Source organism: Panulirus ornatus, chromosome 37 (assembly GCF_036320965.1).
Source record: "Panulirus ornatus isolate Po-2019 chromosome 37, ASM3632096v1, whole genome shotgun sequence".
NCBI classification, from domain to species: Eukaryota; Metazoa; Arthropoda; class Malacostraca; order Decapoda; family Palinuridae; genus Panulirus; species Panulirus ornatus.
In genome coordinates this window covers 19,372,199-19,393,025 of record NC_092260.1, presented here as the reverse complement: position 1 = coordinate 19,393,025, position 20,827 = coordinate 19,372,199, and the positions used below count along the sequence as shown (strand labels likewise).

The 20,827-nt window shown below is 41.5% G+C and overlaps 1 protein-coding gene across 1 annotated transcript in view; it reads right to left on the bottom strand.

The window, feature by feature from the left end:
• LOC139760561 (uncharacterized) overlaps positions 1 to 20,827 on the bottom strand; it is a 93,845-nt gene that overhangs the window by 31,095 nt on the left and 41,923 nt on the right. The window contains 3 exon segments of the mRNA XM_071683905.1: positions 942 to 1,115; positions 4,779 to 5,011; positions 11,817 to 11,921. Coding sequence (XP_071540006.1) covers positions 942 to 1,115; positions 4,779 to 5,011; positions 11,817 to 11,921 — 512 coding nt within the window.

Genomic DNA, 20,827 nt, shown 5'->3' with positions numbered 1-20,827 from the left:
ATCAGAGAGACTACAGTTCTGTTGTAGGCGGGTTTTAAACGCAGTAGACAGAAACTTCATCAAATCAACGAACATGCATTACTGAAATTTGTGAGTGTGTGGAAGTATAAGCACGTTGGACATCTTCTACTGGACAGTAGTAGGGTGTGTGGATCCCCTGGGTACGATTACATGTTCAAAGCTTTACGAGAGTCGAGGAGAACCAACCCGAGAAATAAGCTTCTTTCCAACCCTGGCCTCACGGTCGAGCTGTTCATGTGTGATAATACCATAGACTGTTACTACGTGTGAAAAGACGAGGCGTGGAACATGAGAGATAAGAGGTAAGTCCTTGAGAGACTTCGTCTGTTGGTTGGCTTAAAGATGTAAAGATAAGACTGGAAGGTTAGAGAGTCGTCGGACTCTAGCATCTACGTGAAGAAAGTGGGAAGAATGGCGACTGCCACACGCTACCCGGTATGTGAGGTAGAAGGACCCTACAATCCTGGACTGCAGGGAAGATTAGCATCAAAGGCGTACTTTACAGGCATGGATCTACAAGATTAAACCGGGATAGTTGCAGCCTCTTGGCCATAAATGGAAAGAGAGAGCTGGAATACCTAAAGCCTTACGCACTGGAATACCCAAAGACTCACTGACTAGGATAGCTAAAGATCTACGTACTGGAACACCTAAAGACTTCCTTGCTGGAAATGCCTACAGGTTTACTTAACAGGGATGCCTAATGACCTACTAACTGGAAATACGTACGGATGTACTTACGGGGATACCTAAAGACCTGCTCAATGGGTTACCTAAGACCAATGGAAAGCACAGCGCTTATTGAACAACGCTTAAGACATGAGATTGGCACTGACAACGCCGAACTGATTTGGGTGAAAGAGGTTTAGAGTTGAACAGGAGGTTGAAGGTATTAGACTGGTGCAGTGTTGGGTACGTACCGGCGTCTGGAAGGTGCAGAAGAGGTGGCAGAGGTAAGGATGCTTAGTGCCTAGACTGAGAACCTTCCTTTCAATAAGTGTGCACTCCACATCGTTGTCCTCCAGCACCACGTCCTTCTTCAGGCACTTGACGGCGAAGTAGTTCTCCGAGTCGTTCTGCTGCGCCAGCATCACCTGCGGTAATAAAACCCATTGTCACAACCCATCCATGTACACACTGTGGAAATCTTTGGGTGAAAAGTGAGTATTTGTGATCTTTGGCGTTACGTAAAGTGATCGCGCAATTTACGAGTTTTTTGAAGGTTATTTAAAGTAAAATGACTATCTTTCGTCTACTTCTAAATTTCTAAAGCATTTATAATATACCTTATAAGGGTATATCGCTAATGCTGACGCAATAGTGTCTTCCACTGTGAACGCACTTTTTCATTTGTTATTAAGTTACCAGCATATATTCGCGTCATCCTTTGGAACTCTTTCCTTTGAATACCTTAGCCAGATTGACTGTGTAATTGCCCATTTGTAAGCCTTACGCTCGTCGAGCCCCAGCTCTTGAACATTTTCTACCCTCATACAACAATGTAAACCTCTGTTTGTTCTCAACGTTCATCGTATCCTCATTCAGTGTGCTTCAGTCATCCGCTTCTCTCGTACTGTTCAATTATTTACCACACATCTTCCCTAACAAGGCTCTCGCTTACTTCGCTGTTATATCCTGTGATTGCTCTGTCCCCTGCATCTTCTGATGAACTGTTCACTTTTGACTGGTCTGATATCTTTAAGACTGTGATCAAGTCTCCCCTTACTCTTCTCTCTCTCTCTCTCTCTCTCTCTCTCTCTCTCTCTCTCTCTCTCTCTCTCTCTCTCTCTCTCTCTCTCTCTCTCTCTCTCTTCCATGGTGGACAAATCAATGGCTTGTATAAACTCTCGCTGTAGCTCAGTTCCCTTAATTCCGGTAGTATCTTTGTTGCCCTCTTCTGGACCTTTTCTAATACAGCTTTGCGCCTCGTTGGAAAGGGGGAAGAGGGGATGCTATTTCATATGTGGCGGGGTGGCGCCGGGAATGAGTATCCATGTGGCGCTCACATCCATCGGCGTTGTACTCATACAGAGTCCATGCGATATTCAGAGAAAACCCTCCCTCTCTCTCCTTCCTTTCCTTCCTTTATAAAAAGCCCTCAAGAGGAAAGGGTTCTTTATGATTCTCTTTTCTGAAATTTGAAATTTATACGCAACAACTTCCTGTCTCACGGAGATACGGGGATGGTGCTGGCCTTTCACCATTAACCGTGACGTGTTCATCACGGACGAGATGGTTCGAGGAGAACGAAACTGACAGAAATTGTCAACCCACATTAAAGAGGTGACGTCTCCAGTGTTCGTAAATGACAGAAAAAGACTATGATGAATACCACTCTCTTCTCTCAGACCGGTAAAGTAAATTCTTCTGGCTACATTTCTGATGGATATGCCATTATTCAACTGAAGTATTTTTGGGGGAGGTTTTTACGTTGAGTCTGTTTCTTGGGGTTATATGGTGACAGGTTGATGAAAGAATGTCTCACAGTAGGAAAGCAGTACAGGAATATCGGTTTATAAACACTCGTTAAAAATTAAAGGAAAAAAATGAATTGAAAAAAAAGATTCAATATGTCTTGAATGAAAAATCGTTAACGGATGAAAAGAAAAATCTGTTTAGAAACTTTAGAAAGTTTTCGTTTTGAAAACATTCTGAACGATTCTAAAAAAAAAAGAAAAAACGCTGGTTAACCATGACTTTTATTTAGTGTCATATGATTATAATGATAATCGAAAAGGACATTTTTTTTTTTTATTTACTGAGTTCAAAAGAAGCAGAAACGTAAGTTATTCTGTCGGAAATGATCCTAAAGAGAAGAAAAGAAATGGTATTTCATGTTTACTGTGCGAGGTGAATTTGTCACGTAGAGTTTATGTTCTTGATCACTAATGAAGGATTAGAGGATGAAGAACTAAGCTATCCCGTCAAATAAGACCATACCATAAGAAAAGCCTCTGTTAACCCACACAGCTCAGCCAAGAGTCATACAAGTGTAGCTACAGCTAAACTACGCCCACAACACTCGCAAGTATTTTCTTCTTTTTTTTCATTTCCTCACAATCGCAACCGAACTCAAGCATCTTTTTATTTCCTCACAATCGCAACTGAACAAAAGCATAGGAAAGAGAATCGCAATGACTCTGACGTCATACAGTCGTTTTATCAGTCGATGAATATTACAATACAGTATACGTACTTCATACAACATACATACCGTATGTCACAAGGCTATAGCTCCCCAGCCACCGCCACTGTAAAAATACTTCTCAGATATCTTCCTCACAATATAATACGCCACAGCCACTGCTGAATACGCACAAAAGAACTTTTGTAGGTCACTGGTACAATATAGTACAAGATATAGCAGATATGTACTGTGGTGGCGTCAGCATAGTCCCGAGCATATAGATAAAACATCACATTCATATTATATATATATATATATATATATATATATATATATATATATATATATATATATATATATATATATATATATATATATATATTTTCTTTCTTTCATACTATTCACTATTTCCCGCATTAGCGAGGTAGCGTTAAGAACAGAGAACTGGGCCTTTGAGGGAATATCCTCACCTGGCCCCCTTCTCTGTTCCTTCTTTTGGAAAATTAAAAAAAAAAATGAGAGGGAAGGATTTCTAGCCCCCCGCTCCCTACCCTTTTAGTCGCCTTCTACGACACGCAGGGAATACGTGGGAAGTATTCTTTCTCCCCTATCCCCAGGGATAATGTGTGTGTATATATATATATATATATATATATATATATATATATATATATATTATTGTTGTTGTTGTTGTTTTTGTGTGTGGGTGTAATCTTGTAGTGTACTGTATTTACGTATTCATGAAAATGACCCTTTCTGAGAGCCTACACTGCCCCACAAAGACCAGCGTGGTTACATAACACGCTGAAGTCGCAGCCTTGGCACACAAGGAAGTAATGTTGTCAGCACCAGGCCTTTGTCTTCCTGACTTATGTGTGAGTTCGTGCCCACCCCAGCTAGGTTGACTGGGAGGGTACCCTTATGATCATGCCAGGTCCGAGACGTTGACTCCACAACGACGGGAGGCGAGCCTCTCTCTCTCTCTCTCTCTCTCTCTCTCTCTCTCTCTCTCTCTCTCTCTCTCTCTCTCTCTCTCTCTCTCTCTCTCTCTCTCTCTCTCTCTCTCTCCACTCAACCACTGTCACCCAATTAAGGTAGGGGGTAAGGAAATTAATTACTTCCTGGCGAGAGAGCTCAACTCCAAATGACTCTTATCCATACGAAATGAAGGCAAATGAACGTTAGTAAAGATAATGCCATTGTTCTGTGGTGATGCCAACTGGAATCGTGGCTGTTTGAGTTAACATTGACAATCATGATTTGGTGGAAATCTTGAGATATAGCAATTACGTGATGTTGTTTGACCTCACCAGCGAAGAAGTTATAGTCTTTCATCGTATTTGCACCTTCGTGAGAAGGAGTCTATCACTCGTTATACATATCCAATGAAGCATTACTACAAAAATAAGATCAATTTCAGTGACATAATAAGGGATTTGCTGGGCAACTGAAATGTCTCAGAAATAAAAGAAAATATATATATATATATATATATATATATATATATATATATATATATATATATATATATATGTATATATATATATATATATATATATATATATATATATATATATCTTCAGAGAAGAGAAGCTCTTCAAAGTCAAACGAAAACATGAAGTAAATATACCTTGCCGTAACTTCCTTTCCCGAGCACTTTGATGAAGTTGAAGTCGTCTACTGTGTACTTCTTGAACTTGAGGCAAGTCTGGATGGGAGCCCTGATCTCGGGTGGACCAAAGAAGTCGCTGTCCGTGTCGGTGGACTCGGTCTCGTCCTCCGTAGTCTCGGTCTCGGACCCGGAGACCGAGGATGAAGCCTTGGTCGGGGAGGCCAGAGTGCGGGTGGTGCCATCTGCGCTTCCTGTGTGCGGGGATGGGAGACAGAGAGAGAGATGAATGCGGGTGTTAAAGGGAGGGAGATGAGGAGAGTTTAAGCTTGAGAAGAAAGGGAGATGGAGGGACGGGGTTGTGGGTGGAGGGAGGAAATATGGATGATAACAGAGACTGAGAGAGGGAGGGATGTGAGAGAGTTAAGAAACTGGAGATTACTCGATAAGTGCGAAAGACGATCCTACGCCATCATGACAGTAATTCCGTATCAACGGTGATGTGAGAGAGTATATAGCTCGAGAAGACAGTATGGTGGTACTCGAGTGGGAGGAACGTACGGAGACGAGACGAGACGACCCACACGCGCCACAGAGAGTAGCTGAAGAACAGGGAACGTCACACCTGTTAGGATGATTGTCCTCAGAGATGGAGAACAACCGGATGAAACTTACGGCTAAGGGTGAGGAGAGAGGAGGATAAGAACAGGAGGAGTTCGTAGTCATACATGATAAAGGAGGAACGAGAGTAGAATGAGAGGTGATAATAGTTAATGACGCGAACTACAAAGAGGTTAAGGCAGGGAAAGATGCCTCATGGAGAGATGGCTGGGACCAGGTGGAAGGCGTTTTTAAAGACCGGAGATTTTGGACGTGCGTGGAGAGTTTGAGACAGACATAAAGATACAAAGAGAGTTTAGCACAGTGTGGGAGTGCGAAGGAGAATGATAAACACAGGGGAAGAGAACTGGGGTAGAAAAAAAAATGCAAACGTATGGAATAGGGAGGAAGGGAATATGAAACAGATATACGTCGAAGAAGAGAGGGAAAGAGGAGGATGATTATAGGGGAACAGAAGGAGCGATGAGGGAGGATAAACGTAGACGAGGGATGGAAGAAAGAAAGAATGAATACACGAGAAGGGAAGAGAGTAAAGAAGACATGAGAGAGGTGGAATAATGTCACGTCTCGAAGAGGGTCAAAGAGTGATTATGATTGCATGAATAGGGATACTGTTGCACGTAGTTACACATAGAAGGAAACGTATTTAAATGTATGTATTTTTCTCCTAAAAAGAGAAAAGGATAAGCCCACGATACAACTATCATATTGAAGTTACCGAACGCTTATTGCTCCTTTGACACACACTTTCTTTACGGAGACACATATATATATATATATATATATATATATATATATATATATATATATATATATATATATATATATATATATATAAAATGTTAGTGGACTCGATCTGCTTGAGGTTACAATGCGAGTGAAAAGTCACCTTCAGCGAAGCTGAATCATCGTCATAGAATATCTTATTTCAAAGGAGTCCATCGTTTTCATGCTACTAGATTAAGTAGAGCAGCCTGGAAGCTGCAAGAATCCATTCAGAGTAAGAAGTCCTGGGGTTATACAAGAATATATATATATATATATATATATATATATATATATATATATATATATATATATATATATATATATATATATATATATTATTACATACGGCTCCAAGAACTTTTTATGAGGTTCCTCCAACTTCGAGGGTGCACTTAACGGGCCATGAAGGATTTGGACAACACTGCAATCTTCTCTCTGGCTGACGATGATATAGCCACGCCGAGGGTGACTATACACGTTCGCGATGTTAGCACGTGCCTGACTAAACCATAATGTTTCTGAAGGGAAAGCGAACACCATCTCCTTCCATAAAGAAACATTCCTGTTCGAAGTTAGTTCGGAGAGCTCAAACGAGAAACCACCTCCCCCCCTTCAAAGGAACAGTGATCAAGACGTTGATAGAAATGGTTTTAGTACTCGATACAGTAAATCCTTCGAGCGCCGAGCCGACGTTAGAGCCAGGCAGAGCAAGAGGCTGGAGACCAATAAATTTCCCGAGAAGCTGGGTGAAAGAGACGAGTGGTTAATGGCTCTATAAATTAGAGTCATCAAGACAGGGGAGAGCTTGAGCGAGCTCTTGAGAAGCTCTTGAGACGTTATGGCTCCTTTGCGAGATCCATCAAAGATACGATCTGAGGCAATCGTTAAGAGCCGAGGGAAAGTATGCGATATATTGCGTTGTTATATACTCTCAGGCGAAGAAACACTTTGTGAAATATGCCGAAGACTGATGTTACTGGGCCCCGCAGGTACCGGCTGGGTTTGGATGTGTTGGGGAACGACAGGGAAGGGTAAGAGGCAGAGAAGAAGACGCTGTGTTAGAGAGAGAGAGAGAGAGAGAGAGAGAGAGAGAGAGAGAGAGAGAGAGAGGGGGGGGGAGAGATGAAGGGGTGAGAGCAAGGAAACGTGAGAGAGAGAGAGAGAGAGAGAGAGGGGGGGATGAAGGGGTGAGAGCAAGGAAACGTGAGAGAGAGAGAGAGAGAGAGAGAGAGAGAGAGAGAGAGAGAGAGAGAGAGAGAGAGAGAGAGAGAGAAGAGAGTACTTAGTAGTGTTTTTTATATGCGTTACGTAGGTTCTGGTCACAAAGGCCAGGTCTTAGATTAGATATGAAAAAAATGAGAGAGAGAGAGAGAGAGAGAGAGAGAGAGAGAGAGAGAGAGAGAGAGAGAGAGAGAGAGAGAGAGAGAGAATATGAAGATTTAGAGTAAGTGAAAAACCTACCTACTCAAAGAATAAGCTTAGGTCCTGGATGTTAGGAGAGACATGAGAGGGGTAAAGAGTTTCAAGACACAGGTAAAGACAGATATCACAGTGCCACAAAGGCTTTTTAGAATTAGCCAGGGTTCACAGTACGTGAGGGACGCAAGAATGAACCATATACGATCAGTCGGAATTTTACGTATCATAAACGGAGATTTTCTCGTAGTGAAAGGAAGTGAATGGATGTCTGCTCCGCCCAGGCGTTTGTAGACTGGGTTTTAACCTCGGTTCGAAATATCACTCGGCAAGTCTTACTTTATTTCTCAGCATGATCGATATAGGAGTCAAGGTTTACCCACATCCAGGTCAAAAATTTTCATTTCTTTTGTCATAAGGAAATCTTAGTTTTCTAGATCTTGTCTGTTATAGATCTTATCTGTTCCCCTTTTCTCTACCTCTTCTTCACTTATCACTTTTTTTTTTCTTTTTCAAAGCCTTTTTGATTGTAGTAGAATTACTGACATTAAATCGTTCAAGACTTGTATACCAAGGGCTGGTCTTATAAAGGTAGAAAAATTAAATTAGTATATATGTACATAATGGTGTTATCATCTTTACCGTCCCATATATTTTTTGCCTAACGATCCTTAATCCCGACAGCACAGGATGTGAAAACTTTTCCCGCTTCGTAGAAATTACTGTATCAGCTGCCTAGTAGATTTCTGTCGCGGATAATTGGCTGGCTCGCCGTACAGAGTTGCTCAATTTCTGTGCATCGCCGGAAGACATTTCAGAGTAGTTTGTACCGTCACTAATACATACATGTATTCTGTACTGCAGAAGTATCTATGTCGGCCATCTTTTTGGTGTGTGTGTGTGTGTGTGTGTGTGTGTGTGTGTGTGTGTGTGTGTGGTGAATCGCGTCGTCCCTCACATTCATTCCCATGTTTCTTTTTCCTGTCCTCATCGGCTCCTGACACACAGTCCCCTCCCTCAGGCTCCCACAAGCATCTCAGGTGGCGGGCGGGGCGATGTACGAACTACATTACTGGCCCGGGGTATAACCGTAAATATCATATAAAGAGAACATTACCCGCGCTCATCCGTGCACCGTTCCCTCTAGCTCCTCCCAGCTGGAGGAATATTGATGCGACCTTCCTGCCTCCCTCCTTATCCGGACTCCTCTTGAACCGGACGACCTTTACAAGCGGACGGACTTTCGGGCGATCGATGGTGGTACAACGGTTGTGACAAAAGTCAACCTGTCGTGTGCCGATAGAATAAAGTCGAGACCCGCCCTGTGGTGGCTTCACCGAAGCGCAGGTCATGGCCGGGGGCTTCTGGACGTTTAGGGCCTCACGTCACCGAGGACAATTGCTAACCATAGAACTGGGTGGGAGCTGGTGCCTGGGGACGGGGCTGCCTGCCTTGCTGGAGCACTGCCAGCATTTACTCAAGACGGGACTTTGTTCGCTCATCTGAGCTGCTGTGCAGGAGGCGAGGCCGGACTTGGTTAGTCCCTACCTCGATGTAAGGCGGAGCGATACACACACACACACACACACACACACACACACACACACATACACACACACAGAGCAACAACAACACGACCGAGTTCGAGAGAAAATTGTATTGTTTCATGGAGGAAGGAGAAGGGGGAGAGGAGAGAAATCGTGAAAGATAGGAGCGTTTGCTTTGGAATCTTTGGACTCGCTGGCAGAGAGGATTATAAATGGTACGAGTAATGCAGTTAGCGAGGAGCAAAGGAGAATGTATGGAAGGAGGAGGCTACAGATAGCAGATGTTCACCTCAAGAATGCCCGGCAAGAAGGTGTGAATATAAGGGGGAGGGAGGTATGTAGACTATACACTGTGAAATACACGGATTACATGTGTAGGGAATGTTAGGTATCTATAGCTTGGAGGTAAGTTACTCATCCGCAGATAGAAGCTGGATGTCGTGCATGGAAGGAGGTTTACTCTGTCTGGTAGTGGGAGGTATGCTTGATCATGAAGGTTTACACAGAGGTCAAAAAGAATAAGGTATGTCTCCGTGGTTACTGGGGAGAGCGAGCTCATCAATAGAGCGACAGGGATGTGGGAACTTTGGACGTATGATAAATATATATATATATATATATATATATATATATATATATATATATATATATATATATATATATATATATATATATATATATATATATATATATACATATGGATACAAGAAGGTGAAGCAACTCTTGTGAATACCTTTACGCTGCATCAAGTACCGTATACAACAATACAGGACTTTGATTTAGAGGTATGGCTAAACAAAGAGAACTTGTTTATGATAGTGACTAGCATGACACGGACAAAAGAGCCCCAGGCGGACATCATCTCGGATGGAAGGAAAAAAGTTAGACAAGGAAGAACGAGGTATCGTAACGGTCAGTCCTCGAATGCTTGATCTCCACACAGAAACTGTGGGATGCAGCAAACATACTCATGCTTCGGGCCTAAACCATAATGGAAGGAACACATGCAGACACCCCACGAGGACAATAGCCAAGATAATATCTGGAGGACAGGGAGAGGGGAAGACAACATCGCAACGACGGTGTTTGAAAAGAGCTGATGCCAAAGAAAGTTTCCAGTTCCACTCTCGTTCATACAGAGATGGAAGAAGAACCACCTCAGATATGTGAGTTAGCACTCCGTACTATGGTGGATGAAACTGTTGTAAATATGAAATAGAAATATTTAAGAAGAAGAATCACGGCACCAGTACAACAACCCCCGGCTTTTAGAAAGCAGTGTTTGTGATAATTGTGTTGATTGATCCCTTCACAGAGGATCTTGGTGTATGGATGTGAACAGAGCGATGCATCGTGTCAGGAGGTCAAACAGTCGATGAGCTGTTGTGGAATTTTAAGTCCTGAAAGTGTAACACAAGAATACAAAGGATTGCTGAGCAGTTTTAAGTGATGGGAAATATGGATGAGATGGCCAGAAAGGTCCACGAAGCTAAGGGAAAACATCCTGAGCTAGGATTTAGGAATGTGTGTTCTGCCAAAGGGTGAGTCACGAAATAGAACGACATAGGGAGTTATGATGATTGTGAGTTGAAAATTAAGAGAAGATAGTTATCAACCACACATCGAGCAATAATTCCTTTTTTGCTCAGATTTTTTTCCATTTTTTGCTTAAAATCTTGTAATAGGTGTTATTCAACAGGACGAAAAATTAAAGTCTAAAGTCAGAGTTATCAAGCCTTGGAGTAGATAAATGTGTTCATGAATTTCTTAATTAGCCATGATCCGTGCTTCGTATGAAACATATTATATAGAGTATTATGTTAGTATAAGAGGTAATAAAGGCCTTTATTATTATATTCTCTCAAGTTGCAGTACAATTTTTTTAGGATCAAAAAGACTGCTGATGTCTGAAGGTAGAAGTCTTAAGTAGAAGCTGTGAAGCGAGACAAGAAGGTGCATGATGTTTGGCAAGAAGTAAGGGATCAAGTAGGTTTTAGAGAGGTGTCTATTGTACAGACGAAGGGCAATGGGACAGATGGGTTATTGAGAAATACGTCAATACAGCGAAGGTAGTAGATGGGAAGGGAAGGTAGTAGATGGGAAGGGAAGGTGGTAGATGGGAAGGGAAGGTAGTAGATGTGAAGGGGAGGTAACAAATGGGAAGTTAGTAGGTGGGAAGGGAAGGTACTAGGTGGTTTAGTGGGGGGAACTACGCGCACCATACCCCATGGTGTGGTGAGTGGGAAGCCGTTATGGGAGCGGATATTGGTGCCGCAGGTAAAAGTGTGGAGATCCAATCAGATCAAAATGTTATACATATATTACCAAGTCTGCTTTATGCCCTCCACATGAACTGTATGTACACGCACTGAGAGATTGATGGACGTATACAAAAAAAAGATGAGGGATAACACGAGTGATGTATATATATATATATATATATATATACACATTGGCAGTCAGATAGATGAATATGTACCTATGTGAATGGATAGAGAGAGAGAGAGAGAGAGAGAGAGAGAGAGAGAGAGAGAGAGAGAGAGAGAGAGTTGAATAATATAGATAATTGGTAAATGACATAGACAGAAAATAAGATAGATAGATAGATAGATAGATAGATAGATAGATCACCCCATCAGACCCCGACCTGATACCACCACCACCCACCTTACCCCCTATTAGCAGTAGCAGAAGAGGCAGTACTCACCTCCCTTCTTGACTGATGAGAGAGCCTCCGCCAACAGCTTCTGGTTGACGCCGCACAAGTTGGGCATCTGCTTCTCGCACTTCTTGTGGCAGTTGGTGCCACACACTGCAGGCCCAGAGCGGCAGCGGGAGAAGGAGGAGGAGAAGGAGAAAAGACGAACATCAGTGTTAGTCTAAATTGTCGAGGACCAGTTGTCATTATCTGTAATATATCTTTTTTAAATAGGTGATCAGGTTATGGTAATTGGACACAAACGTATATATATGTATCTATTTTTTCAGATACGTATGGGCAATACATATGTTGATAACTATAGCTATAATGACCTATATTTCTGTCACCAATATCAAGAGTGACCTTTTGGATGTGGCATCTACGACCATTAAGAATTTTAGTTATAGATATTCAACAGTATCAGATGCTCCACACGAGCTGTATACCTACCTTACCAGATGTGATACCATGCAGCAACGATTACCCTCAGACTCTGTAGTCAACAGAGACTGGGGTTGTTATTTAAGTATTCGATATTTGGAAGATCACACCGAGGGAGGAATGCTTTTACTTCCCTTGTGTATTTTTTTCAAGTATCTTTCGATCTGATCGTGGAGAAACTTTAAGAATATATGAAGCATTGGAAACAGAAGGAGAGAGAGAGAGAGAGAGAGAGAGAGAGAGAGAGAGAGAGAGAGAGAGAGAGAGAGAGAGAGAGTTGGATGGAAAGAAGTGGATGTAGAGATGTGAAACCGGAAGAGTTGATGTGGCTTGTCATTGCACCCAGGCTCATCCCAGCCCCCCCCCCCCTCCCCCTTTGTTCATGGCGTTATTGCCCTTTCAAGGTGTTGTGTGTTCCACACAGGAGCAGGGTAAGATGGGCCCCTTTTTGGGAGGGATGGTCGTGCACTCTTTTCCTTCCGGTGACTTCTCGTTCGCAATGCGTGTGAGTGTGTGTGTGTGTGTGTGTGTGTGTGTGTGTGTGTGTGTGTGTGTGTGTGTGTGTGTGTGTGTGTTGGCATTACTGTCGCCATCAGTTTTAGTTATCACGTTCCTCGTTGCACTTTTTATGTTTTGGAATCACGACCACATCGAGCCTTCTTATTTTTCTTATCAGATGGACATACGGTACCAAGTCCTCTCAGTGCTTAGTGCTGTGTCTCAGTAATTCGTGTAATAATTTTACTGATGTTATACTTACGTCAGTGTATGTCGACACACACACACACACACACACACACACACACACACACACACACACATGTAACGGGCACAAGGCATATGAATCAACGTATAATCAAAGACAGTATTTCAGACTCGGTGATACACTCTGTATATTTTTGTAATTCTGATCAAAGGAATCCGCCTCTCATAAAAAGAATTCGATGCTCCCTAAGGTTAATCTGATACTTCGACGAAATCGTATACGAGACAAGGCCTCAGAAGAATCCATCCTTTCCTTTCCTCCCATCAGTTAACATCGTCTCCCTGAGGCCTTAGATACATATAGGTTCATTTCCTTTCCTTCCCACATCAGTAATATCACCTCACTGAAGCCTCAGCTCATGATGAATTCCTTTCTTTTTCCCCCCCTTTCAGTAAACATCACCTCCTTTGGGGCTTCGCTCCCTGGATGGATCCCTCCTTCCTCTCCTCTCACTAGTAACATCAGCGTCGTCCCTGAGGCACCGAACGGAGGGGCCAAACTGAGCTTCTTATCATCAAAGGTGATGCTTCGTCGCCTCCACTTTACGTCTCTCTGGGCTCAAGTCGCCAGCCAGTCACTTACTGGACGGTGGTGTCAAACGAGAGTAATCGCATATATCTTCCACCTTCAAGATTACGTTTTCTCTTGGTTTTCAAATGGAATAAATTGGAATCTATGGATCGGTTCTAGTTACTGAGGAGTATACATTACTATGGTAGAGGGCGAAGACGAAATTGAAAGTTATGTAACATCTTGGAGATGTGTAAAATCGCAATGTAATATCGTGCTGTGCTCTTAGAAGCCAGCGAAATACTATCGTATACTTTTTGACTTTGCCACTTGAGGTATGTGTTGGCATTGTCTTCATTTCTGTTCGTCGAAACTTGTCTTGTTCGACAGATCTGCCTCAGTGTCAGGCTCGGGGGTTCTGCAGTCAGTGTATCATACGCTTCCTGAAGGAAAGGAAAAAAAAAAAAATCTCTCCTCTGATCTTGTATCATGCACGAGCCAGACACTGAAGATCAGTAAGGTAGAAGGAGGGAGGTCGGAGTGAGATGTTTAAAGCTGCGTTATTGAAATGAAAGTGTCCTCGTGTCAGAACGATGTGGGTACGAGCCCCAGAGATGGAGACAGAGGCACGGTGGCGGGGTGGGTGGGAAAAAAAAAATCAAAAGATTATTCTGTTAGTTCTGTGAGTCTGCTCTACTCCCTGGCAAGGATGTAGCGAAAGAATATATATTTCCTTTAGATCACCCTCCATGTGCTCAATAAGAGGCTGTCGACCAAAGCTCACAGTATATATATTACACATTACACAACACACATTACGTGGAAAATTTATTGGTGAAAAAAAAAAAATCGTTCAGGGCTGCCATTAGATGTCACATAAAAGATCAAACATGATTTTTGATAGTTTTTTTTTTTCTTCAGACTTGATGGAATTTTTCCAAGTCGAGCAGTGGTGCTCTTACCCATCCATACCTTCCTTAATATCCTATCGTTCTATTATATCCTTTTACGATCTTATCGAAGTCGGGAGTTGCCAGACTCACAGAAGCAAGGTCCCAGCCCCAGGATGAGTGTTGTATCCTACTACAGGTTGTATGAAATAAGGAGTTTCTTGATGGCGAAAAGGATGATTCACCATCCTTCTAGTCAAGTGATTTATAGAATTAGGTTAAGAATCAAGATGTGAGCTTTGATATCTCACTCTTGACATTAAAAAGCATCGTGTATAAAGCCCATTTAAAGTCTGAATGAACAGAGATGTTAACTTTTCGACAGAAGAAACACATATGACCTTAATCCAAAAGTTCATTAAAACTCAGTGATACATCGTGTCAATATCGTAAAGTTTTTTGGAATAAGACAAGTTTGATTTTCAACTTCTGAAATCCTTTTAGAATACTGATACGTAACAGGATTTCCCATGTACCTTGTGCACTATTGTGTCTCAAAGAAATGAGCGAGCGTGAGCCATTTTCCTGCATCTTGCCATGTGTATCGTCATGCAGTTTCATTCGTCGGGTTAGTAACAAGAATATCGTGTCGTGCATGACGCCGTGTGTCTCAGGCATTAATGAAAACGTGGATTTGGAGAGACACGAGTACACACACACACACACACACACACACACACACACACACACACACACACACGTAACTGAGGACATGATTCGCTGCAGGCAACATATATAGATTCAAAAAGTTGTATGGTGATGGTGAATGTTTAATAAATGTGGGGCCCCACGGGTGTAAATCTCCCTCCCCCCCGGACAGTACCAAAATATAAAGGTAATCACACGTAGGTAATCAAACACACACACACACACACACACACACACACACACACACACACACACACACAGAGCAAACAAATTCTCAAACCCTAACACACACTCTCACACTCACTCCCCGTTGAATTCTCGCACATATACAAAATTCACTCTGACCTTACGAGGGAAAAATTCTCGCGAGCTCAATATTTTTCTCATTAATAAATCCTCTTATTATTATTATCTCTCCATCGTGCAGCCACTGAGTCCCCCTTGGCAAACTGCAGGAACAAGAAAATGCTAAGGACTTGGCTGTGTTCCATAACCCTGGCGCAAACTGTTGGAAACGAAAACCCAACGAGATCTAAACTACCATCATTTTTACTCGTGGATAGTCGCTTAACCTCCCTCACGAAGTACATGCTCTCACGGAAACCTAAAAGAATCACGGTAAAACCTTAAAAATCACGAAAAAATGTTTTATGTCGTTGAACGTGGGCAGATACGTATTGGTTTGTGAGGTTGTGTAACGTGTGTGATTAAAACTTTACGATATAAATACCGTAATTGTTTTCACGGTTCTAAGGTTTGAGAAGAACGGCAGAAGTCCACCCCGGGTAAATTGGGACGGCGATGCATTCAACACAGCCGATAGTTCCACTATATATATATATATATAGTATATTGTTTTTTTTTTTTTTTTACTTTGTCGCTATATATATATATATATATATATATATATATATATATATATATATATATATATATAGATTATATGATATATATATATATATATTATATATATATATATAAATATATATAGTATATATATTAAAATATATACATATATTATTATTACGTTGAGATGTATAGGTATTTATATGTGCGTGTGTGGACGTGTATGTATATACATGTGTATGTGGGTTGGTTGGGCCATTCTTTCGTCTATTTCCTTGCGCTACCTCGCTAACGCGGGAGACAGCGACAAAGTCTAATAAATAAATATATATATATATATATACATTACAACGATAGTGAATGGTGGCGAGACTGTATCATCGTCAGTTGACGAGAGTCCAGTTTCGTCATAGACTTCACCGAAGTCCGTCCCGTCCCTGCTACTGAGTTAGCACAGCTCGGTCTCCAGATGTTATCACCATGAGACCCTTGTATAACGGCAATGTCAAACATACGTACAGACAGACAGACCGACAGACAGGCATGCAGGCAGGCAGACAGACAGACAGACACACACACACACACACACACACACACACACACACACACACACCTAATTCGCTGCTGACCAAGAATTCATTTCAGTTTTGGTAACATGTATTGAAAAGAGAATATATATATATATATATATATATATATATATATATATATATATATATATATATATATATATATATATATATATACGTGGGCAAAACCTGGATGCGGAGGTTCGCGTATCATACATCAGAAGACCTACTTCTATCATGAACTGGTATTCCACTGTAAATTTCTAATTCAGCGAGGCAGACGCCAGCAAGGTGCATGGTGGCCGAGTTCCAAGACATGTGACGCAAGCGCTGCTCACTATTTTTGTCCTGGTAGTTCAACGTTGTTAGTGGGCCAATATCTTGTGTGTGTGTGTGTGTGTGTGTGTGTGTGTGTGTGTGTGTGTGTGTGTGTGTGTGTGTGTGGTTGCTGAATGACGAAGAAACCTGTATGGAGAAAACTGTGGGTTTTTTTTAAATTTTTGAACTCGGCTTTTTTTTTAATTTTTGAATTTGTTTCTCTGGAATTAATGATGGTTTTGAATGAGCTATTCTTTTTTTTCTTTCTTTTCGTTCTTCGTTGGCGTTTCTACCTCAGTTCTTCCATGTTGTCTTGTCGGAGGACGGAATACGTCACGCCTGATCACGGTAAACCTTTGTCACGGTTAACCTGCTATACTGAGTCTTATCTGTCTGTCTGTCTGTCTGTCTGTCTGCATCCGTCTCTCTGAAGGGAAAGAAAGGTATTGGGTTTCCTCAGATATGTCGTCAGCCTTGCGTGTGTGCCAGATAATTTACCATAATGGCTGAAGCAGAAATTTTCCATCGCATGAGCTTTTACTGGGTCCACACGGCCATGGGAAAGACATTATATAAGTCAATGAGTCTAAGGAAGACGTGTAGGATTTAGACATTTTCGGATAGTTTTAAAGAAATATTATAAGTGTCGTCGCTTTCATTTACAGGATTCGAACACTTTTCCTGATTATTCATTAGTTGAAATATTTCTTTACTTATGATCCTTATTATAAGGGATTAGATCGGCCAGTTTCCAGGCCGTTAAATGAAATTTCACTTTTTCCTCCCAGAAGTTTATTCCTTGGCTGTTAGGGTTCAGTCCTCTGCTCCACCGTGCGATGGCCAGAGCCTCACATGCTCCTTAAAGCCCCGTTGCGCTAGACCAGATCCGTGGAGTAAAGAAAATAAAAGTCCCCACAGAATTTAGCAGTCTGGCTGAGTTTAATGTCACCAAGAGGAAAGACCATCATAGCCTTCCCGTTAAGGATCTTACAATACAAAGGATCTGGAACAAAGTCAGTCTTGAAATAAGGATATAATGAAATATACAGTGAAATGCAAGACTTTGAAATTCAAGAATAATGCGAGAAAATCAATCTTATCCTATTGCTGTTTTCTGTGGGTCAGGGTGGCGCCGGGAATGGATGAAGGTAAGCGATTATGAATATGTACATGTGTATATATGTATATGGCTGTGTATGTATATATGTATATGTTGATATGTATATCTATGTGTATAAGCGTGTATGTCTATAAATGTGTATATGAGTAGATGGGTCTTACTTCGTCTGTTCCCTGGCGCTACCTCGCTGACGCAAAAAACGGCGATCAAGTAAAATAAAAAAAGTGTATATATATATATATATATATATATATATATATATATATATATATATATATATATATATATGTATATATATATATATATATATATATATATATATATATATATATATATATATATATATATATATATATATATATACACGTACCAACATATGACCATCAGTCAGAGTTGAGGACGAGTGTTTTTATGTCGTCGCAAAACTTATGATTGTCTTCTAGGAAAGTGTTATCACAGATCCCTCTCCCAGGGCCACGGTGTTCCGGCACATTTCAGGGAATTTGTGTTCACGACACAAAGCGGTTTAGAAATCGTGTCCTGACACTCACAGCAGCTTGAATACAGAGCTTGAACCAGTTGCTTCTCTTAAATCATTGAGGTGAACAGTCGGCAGACCTTGAGGTCACCACCCCGTCCCTCCCAGTGCGAGAGAGAGAGAGAGAGAGAGAGAGAGAGAGAGAGAGAGAGAGAGAGAGAGAGAGAGAGAGAGAGAGAGAGAGAGATTGCCTCACTCTGATAGCGGGTTGGAAGAAGACCTTGTGGAACTTAGCCTCAGAGACGTTCCACTACGAGCTGTAAGATGAACGATTCATCATTGTGAAATACACGACCACATCTTCTCCCAGCAGGGTATAGAAATCTCCCAAGATAATAAGAAGATATAAGCAACATTCGGACAATCAAGAAGTATAGGCCAAGAACCAAGATAAGGGAAAAGTAGAATATAAGGAGGGCAAGGATGGTGACTGAAAAATGTTACGTAAATCTTCCAGTAGAAGATGATGTGGGAAGTCCCTAAATAAAAAAGATATTTCAGTGTTGGTTTTATCCTCGGCAATTCCATCAGACGCGGAACGAGATTTTGTCTTAAATCATATCTCTCACACCGGGAAGTCACACACAACTCAGCGGGGGGTTAGGAATTATTCCTAAAGCTCAAGGAGAAGAGCCAGGGATTGAGGTAGAGGATATACATCCGTTAGCAGTGTGTGTCTGTTGTCATTTTAGGGACAAAAATCAAACTATTTACTGATGCTTATTGCGATGAAGAACAGCTGCTGGTTATTGTGGTACATGTGCACTGGTTTTACACACATATATGATAACGTAAAGGCTAGTTTTGTTTTGATTTCCATGTTCAGCTTTTACACACGTGCTTCTGTATGTGTATTTATCCGATCACCAGTGCATAGTTACTTTTTTGGATTGTTGTATATATATATATATATATATATATATATATATATATATATATATATATATATATATATATATATACATATATATTGGAGCAGGAGAAGGGATTCAAATATCTGGTGGATCTGGCGTCGCTCTTCAGCCACACCGCCGCTGCACTCAAACAAATCGTTACTCTAAGCAGAGAAAAAAACCCGGGTATTCGAATATTGCAAATGTAATTGTATGAGGAGTTTTCGAAGTAATACCCTTTGCTTTATGCTGGTAAGGTCTTTGAACTCTTCAATGCATTTAGTTGATCATGACATATTTTCCCAGTGTATTTCATAGGACTGTGATTTCCGCATTATCGAGTCTTCTGTTTCTAGAGATACCTAAGATATGTATGTGTATAACTTGCTGACGCCAGCAACTCGAGTTATTCCTAGCTTGAAAATCCACATATAGTTCACATACAGTCATCATGAAAGTAATTTTCGTCGACCTAAAGCGTCGTTTCCTCTTCTCTTTTTTTCCCCCCTGTTTTTGAATTACTTTACCGAGTATATTGAAGACTTTTATGTCGCGGACGAGAAAGATGTGTCAAGTGGAACAGATATCTTCAGGGGAGGTTTATGGTATTTGGTCTGTTCTTCCTCGCGTTTTGTGAAGGTCTCAAAATGGTATACACAGGTCTCAGAAAGTCTTGACTATTTCCAAGAACTTTATTTATTTGAATTCACCTGAAGATCCTGGCTTTAGCTCTTGTGGAAAAAAAAAGTTGGTAGCTGTTAATTGAGGCTTTTAGAGACGCTAGTTTACTTGCAGCAAGCACCAGCACTTGCGAGGAAGAAGGACAAGATAAGTCAAATCGATAGAGATTAAATCTCATATGATTATGCTTTCTAACTCTACCGTAACCACAGTCGTAGCTATGTATAGTGAGTGACAGGGGGGGAAAAAATGAAAAAAAAAAAATATTGTTAAAAAAAAAATTTTTTTTTTCTTGTCTTTACGTGTAACATTAATAAGTCAAAGGTCAGAATAAACATGGTATGTTCACTGAGCCTGTGTACACGGTAAATCGCCCGGCCTGCGTCAGTGGCATAGCTAAATATACAGTTGATGTCATCGTCCATAATGAGATTCTGAGATGACGTCATGGCATGTGCGATGCCTGCGTCACTCCACTGCGAAAGAGAGCCAGGGCATGGGAGGTGGGCAGGTGCATGGGAGGTGGGCAGGGCATGGGAAGTGGGCAGGGCATGGGAGGTGGGCAGGTGCATGGGTGCTCACGCCTACGACGTCTGTTTATCCTTGTGCCCACGTCTTCTATCTGTCCACCCTCACCTCCACGCTCGCTATCTGTCCCTTTCACCACCTCACCAGACATACCAGACATTTGGCCCTCACTCACACCAGACACATGGTTGTCTGTGAGGTCTGGAATT